Genomic DNA, 9,820 nt, shown 5'->3' with positions numbered 1-9,820 from the left:
CAAGGTGGGGAGGGCAGAGATTTGGGGCTGGATTTTGGGGCAGATCTGCCACAGAAGGGGAGTGGGGCCATGCTGGAGCCTCCTGCCCTCCTGTCCCACTGCAACCTCTGTGTTTGGAGACATCGGCTCCCACCAAGCAACCCCCACTCCTCCTGTCCGAGAAGCTGTAAACCCTCACACTGACTTTCCCCTCTCTTGGAGGTTTTATTATCGTAATTCCTTTTTATTTTGGCCTTGGAAGACAATTCATCACTCTCAGGCACCACAGACTGGTCCCCGCCAAGACTGCCAGTACATTCCTGAACTGACCCCCCCCATAAAGCACCAAGCCAAATTTGAGTTTCTTCTGTCCTAAAGCTTTGCAAGGGATCAGCCTCATGTTTGTCTTTGACCCTCTGCTGCCATCTCAGCCATCTTCTCTCACCCTGGGCAGAAGCACCTGCAAGGAAGAGGCATGGGACCTGTGTCCATTATTTAACTGCAATCCAGAGACAATTTTTCTTGGGAAAAGCTTTTAAGCTTGATCAGTGATGGGGTTAATATTGTTTGCCACGTGTCTCCATTTTTTATCAGTATTAATGGAAAGTGCCACAGCAAGGTTTGCTACAGCAGGACTACAGTAGTGTTTTGCACACAAAAAAAACCCCAAACAACAACAACAAAAAATCAACATTGGGTTGCAATGACTGATCACACCGCAGCAGAACAGCTACCAACCATGCCCCCACAGAAAATGCCCAGACGCCCCTGCCAATGGCATGATGTCTACCCTAAAGCCCAGAATTTGTCCCCAAAGAGCCATCCTTCCTGCCACAGCCCGTTCCTATCACGGAGCTGTGCAGGGTTGAGCACAGCAGCAGAGGTGAGCTCTATAATTGCGCACCTGCCCGTGTTTGTTCTCAGATGGCTCTTTGGGGACACTCAGTTACATCACGATCAAAAGAAAAGGACAACAACACAAAACAAAAAAACAGATGCAAGTTAAACAAGTGGAAGGTCTGCTGGGGCTGCCAATGAGGTTGAACTCAAGGTTCTGCCCAAGGCAAGTGGCTGCAAGCAGCTGGTCCCTTGCCTTTCCCCTTCCCCACCCACAATACTCTGTTTGCAGAGCCATGCTTTATACAGAAATATATTATACATATTTTTGCACTGTGCTTTCAGGCCTTTGATCCTTCCAATTTATTTGTTCTTGTCTTTGTGGGCTTAACAGTCAAAGCGTATGATAATTCATTGCTTGTTAATCCAATTTGGCTCTATTTAGATATTCCAGTTTAACATCAAATATAATATAAAAGAATGTCCAGAAGAAACAGAAATGAGATCTGTGTCCGTGAACCAGCTCTGAGTCTTGCCCAGTGAGGGCTGGCTGCTTTCTTAGCTAATTCATGCTCTCTCTGGCTTCACTGAGCCAGTCCTTGTGTCCAAGCCCCTCACCGCAGCTGGGGGCACAGCAGGGCGGGGGGGCTCTGCACATGGGGGTGCAGCACAGCACCCCCATGAGCTCTCTCCCATGAGAAAGCAGAGACAGCCAGACAACAGGGCCTCTCCTAGGGATGTTGGAGAGCTCAGGAGACCACAGGTTGCATGCTCCTGGCTCTGGGGTCAGTCCTGGGGGGGCAACAACTCCCTGGGAAGCCCAGTCCACCCACTGCACCCAGCACCACTTATATTTATCAGCCGCACATGGCACAGACCAAAGCCTCCAGCCCAGCAGTGCCGGGTAGAGACTTGCCCAACCAAAGCCAGCTTGGCTCCAGGGACCTTACCAGGGCTTGCATCAGCTCAGGATGTGGCCCCTGAGCACGGCCACCTGCTAAGCAGCAAGATTTAGCACACCCCCACGGGCCAGCAGCCACTCCAGACAGGCACGCGTGAAAGAAGAATCCCTTTTATATCTGCAGCAGACTCTCCATCACCCTCCCTCCCACCGCCCACCTCAGCCCTTCCTGGCACAGTTATTTATGCAAACTTCAACGCCGCCACTCGCTGCTGTCTCAGCAGAGGAGACTCTGCAGCTCTTTGGGGTGTGCCGGCAGGGACAGAGGACAGCGACAGCTGGCTGGGGAGCATGGCAGGGACATGTCACCGACCTGACATCTCCAAGCCGCCAGCTCCCTGCAAGCAAGAGCCCACAGCCAGCTGACTCGCCTTGGAGGGCATTTATTGAATCAGGAGCAAGCCCAGTGCCCAGAGGGACCCAGCAGGTTCTGGATGAGAGCTGGTCTGAGATGCCACAAGGGGAGTCCTCCCTCTAGGAAGGTAGCAGCCCAGTTTCAGCTCTCAGCCTGACCCTGGGCTGCGGCTCTGCATCACCCCCCTGTGAGCCCCACTGCAGCCTGTGCAGCCCCACAACCACTGCCTGCCTTCCTCTGCCTCCCACCACTGCTGCTCAAGGGCCAGCTCACCAAGGCCATTCCCCCAAAACAGGCTCAGTTCCTACCTGAGAGATGAGCCCATGGTGCTGGCACAGCTCTGGGTGCAAGCAGGTGGCACAGCTTAAGGATGCTGCAGCACAGCCAACCACCTCCTCAGGCACAGGCATCCATCTGCAGCAACACTACTGGACCCCAAACAGACTACAAACCAACCCAGACAGAACAAAGACCAGAAACACCCAATCAAACCACCAGTCTCCTTTCCACAGCTGGGCTTTATCTCCTTTCACCCAACTGCCAAATGACCTGCTAACGAGGGTGCAACCAGGCCTGGGTCCTGCTGCTGGGCTGGCTGCAAACCATTGCCAGGGGTCCCTGTTACAACATACACCTGTGCTGAAGCTGACCCCATAGAGTCATCCAGACCCTGCTGTACTACTGGACCCTTTATTGGGGGTGGGGTGGTTACTGTGGTGGAGGACCCACCCAGGTGTGCTTAACCCAGGCTGCTCCCTGTGTGCCCCTGCCATGTGGGGTGATGCATCTTCCCACCCCAGGAAAGGGGCTTCCCATGACATTGCTCTTGTTGCAGTTCTACCTTGGCGTGACCTCAGCTGAGCCACTGAATGAGCAGAGGCCATTAGGGAAGGACATGTATCCCTGCTAGCTGCAAAGCACTCAGATCCTCCATCCATATGAATGATCCATGAGCAGACCACAAATTCAGAGGCAGGAGATGCTCCTCACCATCTCCCCACAGCCTCCAGCATGCCCTCTGAAAAACTTGGGACAGTGCGTGCTTCGGTAGAGAAGTAATGTGTGCTGGAAGTGTTTCCTACCCACACCTGTCTTTCTCAGAACTCTGTTTTCACAAAGAACCAGCACCATGCCCAGTTTCACAGGGACGAGGAGAAGGACTTTGCCATGGCCAGAGCTGTGATGGGGCTCAGAGCCTGCCCCCTCAGTGGGTCACCCATAGGGACAGCAACAGCCCTTCCTCAGGGCCAGGAAGGCTCTGCCTGAGGTTTGCAGCCTCTCGGGTGCCAAAGCGGATCAGCTGTGGGAGAAGCAGATGGGGAAAGGATTGGGCTGGCACCCAGAAGACCACACAGGACTTCTGCAGGACCAGCACCTGGAGCACCTCAAAGCAAACCCACTTAGGCATATTTAACCAAACACTTACTTTCCATTTTATTCAATAATTGCTTTAATACTAAAATGCATTAGATGCTCAAAGCAGAGAAAAGAAAAAAAAGATCACATTTAGGTGGAAAACAAAGTTTTCATCAGATGAAAAAAACCCCATGTCCCAGGTACACCATTTTGAAACAGAATTGTAATAATTTAATAGAGCTGCTTTATCATCTTCATAAAATAGACAGAATGGTGATTTTTTTTTTCCTTTTTCCATTTCATTGTTTACAATGATTCAATCACTGTGAAAAATGTACATAACATACATATCAGCATATACAACAATTTATTCTTCATATACTCTGCAACGGAGACACCATGACGAGACGTACCGCGCTCAGTCCCGCCCGCGGCAGCCGTGACGGTGCCACCAGCACCGGCTCTCCCCGCGGTGGGAAGCTGCCGGTGTTCGGTGCGAGACTGTACCTGCCGCCCTGCAAGGAGGTGCGTGCTGCTGGAAACCAGTTTGCGTTAGGCGCGTTTGAAGGTTATATCCCAGTTTAGATCAGCTGAACATCAGCCGATGCCGATAGAGGATCCGTCTCAGCAGCAGGGTCGGCTGGGCTTCTCCTCGATGGGAACCGCAACTCACAGGTTGGACCAGAGATTACCCAGAGCTGCAAAAGCAGCTGTAGTAACAAGATCATCAATTTTCCCCAATGACAGACAAATGTGTTTCCATTCATAATTAGATTCCCCCCGCCCCAAGAATAATTTCAACATATTCATCAGACAGTGTTCTTTACAAAAGCAAATTGTTTCCTACTTGTAAAAAATAAAAAAGGAATTCACTTCTGCACAACGTGTCATCCACAGGCCACCTCCAGCTTCACAACAAACAAGGAACAGCAACAGCCTCAGCAGGATGGTGCTTGGGGGGTATTTTTCCAGCTGTCAGTCACTGTCCCCAGCCCTCCATCAGCCCTCCATCATCCCAACCCAGCAGCCCCCAAAGTGGGAAAAGCCAGGGGCTCCCCAGGGAGCGCGGACGGGTTCATCACCCCGGTCCCCAGCCCCGGGGCCACTCCAGAGGGGTCCCTGTCATGCTCCGGGGAGAATCGTAGGCGATTGCTGTGCCCTGGATAAAACAGATAAACAGGGGAGCAGAGCAAGATTGCCTGGAGGAAACCAACAGTTCCCAGCGATTTTTCCTAAACCAAATCTGAGGACAGGTTTAAGCTACTAAAAAACACAATAATGACATCTGGAACACCCCCTAGTTCCAACTCCCTGGCAACCCACCCTGCAGCCTTGAACGTTTTTGCATGGCCTGCTCTGATGCAACTAGGAAAAAAACCAAGAGAGACTGCGATTTGCCCAAAAGCCCTGAACTCATGTCAAGTGACACAGAGGGACAGTGACAGGAGGAGCAGAATATTCCGGAGCGGGAGGAGGTGGCGGAGCAGGGGCCGCTCTCCAGCTCTCCCCTCGGCTCGCACAGCGAGGACGGGCCCCTCGCTCAGCATCCCCGGCTGCAGTCCGGGTCAGCCCAGAAAACTGGTGTTTAAACGATTTTCTTGCAGGCATAAGGGTTTGCTGACCTCTTTAATGCCCCCTTTTAATACAGAATTATTTCACATTCCTTCTCGGCTGCGCTTTTATTCAGAGTGGCAAGGAATGTTTCCTCTGGGTAAATTAGAGAAATGTTTCTCTTTTTTTGTTGTTTTTTTGGTTTCTTTTTTCCTTTTCAGTTAGCATCTATTTTTCATCCAAAACGCCGGGCTGGTGGTGGCAGCTCTGCGGGCAGAGGGCAACGCTCAGCAGAAATTAATGGCTGGTGCTTTTGGGTGGCTGAGGATGATGATGGGGTGCCCAGGGCTGGGGAGGACCCGCACCCCCCACCCTTGTGATGGGGATGGGGGGCAGCTGGGTCCCATCCTGCCACAAGTGGGGGCAGATGATGGGGTGACGTGGGGCTGTTGCCCTGCGAAGTCAAGGTGATCTGACAGACGGGGCATCGCAGGCTCTGTCACTCAGCAAACACACACGAGAAGCTTCCCCCCCAGAACAAAAAAAGCCAAAACCCAGAGCTGGCAAAACCAGGTAACATCAGAATAAACCCAGCCTAACAGTTACAGAAAATCCAGTTACTCCAACAGCTCCAAGCCAACCCCTTTCTTCTTTGCTTATGTTATAATAGTACACACATTTTGGGGGGGGGGGGAAAAAAGAAAAAACCCACAAAAACAACACCAGAAATAAATGACAGCAGTAACAGTACACAGGCAGGAAACATGGCAAGAACAGAAATAACATATCCCTGAAAAATGGGCTCAAACTCCAGAAGGGAGGGGAAAATCCCCGGTTTGCTTTCCGGAGGGATGCAGGACATCACGTTAGCGTGTGGGATGGGAGCTGAATGAGGTAGTCATCAACACCAGCAAGGGAAGTGTCACAAATTTCATTAGACAACTGGTTTTTGTTGGTTCTTTCCCAATTTCTGGCCCTAGCAAGTGGCAGGGGGAACAGACTGACTGTGGACCTGTCTCGGAACGGCTACAACTTCAGGCAGGATCCATTTGCCCCAAAGAAACAAATGGCTGGAGCTTAATTTTATTTTGAGGATAATAATGACTGGAGCTTGTTTTCTTGTTGACTTTTTTAATTTAAATAAATCCAAGTAACAAATATTTTATCATGATATGTAGACCTAGAAAGACTATTTCTCTAGAAACCACTAATTTCAACTTGCTGGTACAGCAAACATTGGCAAGAGCTATATATTTTCCCTTCCATAATCACTTTTAAATTCTAAGAAACATTATTTAGGGTAGGAAAATCTGTCTGGTGAAGGGTTAATAGTAATAATACACTAACTGAAATCCACCTACCTTACTCATACCTCACTGAGGAATTATCACTGCAAGAGAGCAGAAAGCTGTGAAACCCCTTCCCTCTCTCCTTTCTACAAGATGGCTATTAAAGTAGCTCAATTTTAAAATCAATTTTATATGAGTAAATTTGTACCCACACAAAAAAGTCCTTAATTATGAGAAAAAATAATGAATTGCTTTAATTTTTTCTCCATTAAGAAGGCACATTAATTGAATTAGTAGCGTTGTTACATATCACCTGTCTGCCCCTAAATTAACATCACTATTGCTCATTCCATACTTATGTATGATGCAGGGATAGAAAGAAATTAGAATACAAACACACACATACTTGGCATAATCACAACTGGGAAATGCTGATGTGGAAGTGTGTGTCTAATTGAGAAGATAATTTAGATCTCTTAAATAATTCCATCGCTTTGACTTGGATATGATTGGAGATGGGGGATATCTAAATTCGGGAACTGGAAAAAAACCAAACCAAAACAAAAACAACCAAACACCAACTTCCGGAAAAACTTTCCATGCATTGCCTTGAAATTATGCAAATGAAACAGGCAAGGGAAAAAATCCAGCACAGTGCATCTGACAATTGCAATCCAGGCAGAATTTTCCCCAAAACATCTTCCTGTAATGCCCTGTTGCTGCCCTGCAAGAGCCGGGGAGGCTGCAGGCGATGGGGGCGGCTGGAAGAAGCGCTTGCTCCACCAGGTCTGAAAACTGCAGGTTCCCCAAGTTTTAAGATGATTGTGATTTTTCTTTTTTTAAGCTTGAAAGCCTTTTGCCATCACTAGACATACAGTAATTTGCAATATCAAATACAATAATAGTACAGATAAGCATGTGACAGCAAAAGGATTCATAAATGCAGGGGTGTCCATAGCAAAATAGCAACATCTTGAAATACAAACAGCTTCGTGTTGGGCGAATATTAAAACTCACCAGACTGTCATTTGGAACAGTCGCACACAAGAAATGGCCGCGATTTTGTCTAGACTACAAAACGGCCAGGGTGATCACTGAAGACGTCCGAATCAGGAATTTGCCATTCCATTCTTTCCAGGAGTGGAAATTTATCTTCGTTTTGAGATATAAAAATATGTAAACTCCAAGGAGGGGATACCCAGCGCTCCTGAGGACCAGGGGTTCTCGCCTCTACCCCCGCCACCCACCGCCTCCCGGCAAAAGCAAAACCCCAGCTACTTTGCTCCGGCTGCACACCCCTGCCGCCTGTCGAGACATGTGGGATTGTCACATTAACGATAGCTTCATTTATAAACAATACATTTAGGGAAAGCTTTTTAAATACAGCAATCTGTGAACCATTGGTAAGCAATAAAAACAATCTGCGCTGGGAGTCGTGCGGTCCCTCATCCTCCTCTTCCTCCTCATCCTCTCGCCGGGTGATGCTCAGAGGACGATGTCTTTGAGTCTCCGGGCGCCGGGTGAGTCCTTGTCCCGGCGTTCCTGCAGGAGCGGGTTGCCCTCCTGCCCACCGCCCTCGCTGTCCGCCCCCCGGGGCTCTGCCTCCATCGGCCGGGAAGGGCCACTGTTCCCAAAGGGCTCCCGTTCCCGGTTACCGGCGCAGTGCCCGGCACCATAGGGCGCCGCCGGTTTGCCGGACAAAGGGCTCTTCAGGTGGAGGGGAGAGGTGACGGGGCTGACAGCCTCACAGCCGTTGCCCGCCTCACGGACGGCACCGCTCACCTTGGGGCTGCCGGCGGCCGGGTCCACCGTTCTTTTGCCTTTGGGGTTGGCGAGCCGCTCATCGGCAAGGGGCTCGCCGCCCTCCTTGCCAAAGGTGGCGAAGGTCCTTTTTGTGCTGCAGTCTGCGTAAGGCTCCGCGTCCACCGCCGTTGCCTCAATGGAGAGGGAGATGACATTCCTCCCGTGCTCGGGGGACTTGGCGCGGCTGGGGACGGCGCCACGGGGCATCCAGCACCTGTCCGAGTGGCCCAGGATGCGGCACTCCTCCCTGCAATGGAATCCTTCGCTCTGATCTGCATGGAGAAAACACAAGGGACGGTGAAGCGGGGAGACCCGATGGGGGTACCCACTGCCTCCCAGCCTGCCCGGGTGGGGGAGCCCCCATCCATCATGCTGCGCATCACTCCCACCCCAGCAGCGTTATCCTACCCAAAACAGCAATCACTTTTAAGGCAAGGCTCAGAAGAAGGATTTTATTACAGCCATTTCTCTGCTGCTCTAAAGCAGTGTTCAACAGGGTGTGTGTCACCTGCCACCACTAGACCTGGTGAAAGGGGTTATGGCTGCAAACCCACCCCAGTGGGTCTCTCCCACGTGCTGAGCCGCTGCAAGTCAGCACTTGCTGGGTTTAGCACCCAGCACTAAAAGCCACCATGTTTTAAGCTTGGTTTGATGTGACATTTAAGCTTGACTTTTTGCAGGGCGGGAGAAAGCAGAGGGAGGAGGGGTTTTCTTCTCTTTTTTTTATTTTCTTGGGGTATATGTATGTTTTAACTTTTTGCTTAATCCCTACCAGCCTCCCATACAACAGAGGCTTTATAAATCTCCAAGACTGCCCACTTCACTGAAGATTAAATGTGCCATTCCCCAGCACTGGGGCTTATTCATACAAGAGCAATAAAGATCCCTTCTCCTGACTTAGGGCTGTCCTGACACCACACCACGGAGTGGTGGTTTGATCCTTCCCAAGGCCCTTCCGTGCCCAGGTCTGAGCGTTCCCAGCTGGGTGCAAACCCTCATGCCCTGTGCTCAGGACTGCATTGCAAACACCAGCCAGGGCCCAGGGAAGCAGCCAGGCTCAGCCAAGTGCAAACTGGAAAGAAAATCCAGGAGTCTCAGCTTCCCCAGCCTTTGCTGAGCATCCGACCGCAGCTCCCGCCGAACACTGCAGGCTCCTGGCTGCTTCTCAGTCTCAGCTTACGACTTTTCCTTCATTTGATGAGAATGTGACATTGCAGCTAGCCATCATAAAGCACAACCTTTCCCTACACAAAGACACAGCTCCGTCCTATTGTCACCTATATACACACAAAGCAGCATTAAGCATTAATGCCATTATCCATACAAGACCGCGCTCAGTCAGTGCCGGTTTGATGGATCGAAGCCTGTGAAGGTGCAGACTCAGCCTGGGTTTGCTTCCCATCCGTCTGCAAACCGTTCATTTTGATGCTTTGTACATCTGTGTGCATAACCTCCGCTCCTCAGCCACATTGGTATTTCCACCACATTCGAGCACTAGGGCGGCTGATAAAAATTCTCAGCACATAACACAATGCACCAAAATATGAGCAGCTTAACACTTACAGAGAATAAACGAGTAAAAGGCAGACCTCAAAAAAAAAAAAAAAAGAGGATTTTTTTTTTAAAGGAGAAGAAGCCAATTAATTAAAAAATCCATGGGTAAAACATTAGCTTTTTCTCCACATCAGA

The 9,820-nt window shown here is 50.2% G+C and overlaps 1 protein-coding gene across 2 annotated transcripts in view; it reads right to left on the bottom strand.

Moving 5' to 3' along the window:
• Window positions 1-3,570: 3,570 nt before the first annotated feature.
• The window catches only part of PCDH19 (protocadherin 19), a 58,767-nt gene continuing 52,517 nt past the window's right edge, over window positions 3,571-9,820 (bottom strand). For both annotated transcript variants that reach the window (XM_082061621.1, XM_082061622.1), the window contains exon 5: window positions 3,571-8,403. In XM_082061621.1, coding sequence (XP_081917747.1) covers window positions 7,814-8,403 — 590 coding nt within the window. In that variant the 3' untranslated portion in view covers window positions 3,571-7,813. The remainder of the gene's footprint in view (window positions 8,404-9,820) is intronic.

The sequence above is a fragment of the Streptopelia decaocto genome (genome assembly GCF_964273445.1).
Source record: "Streptopelia decaocto genome assembly, chromosome: 10".
NCBI lineage: Eukaryota > Metazoa > Chordata > Aves > Columbiformes > Columbidae > Streptopelia > Streptopelia decaocto.
The sequence above is the reverse complement of the archived record's forward strand: the minus strand, read 5'-3'. Positions and strand labels throughout refer to the sequence as shown.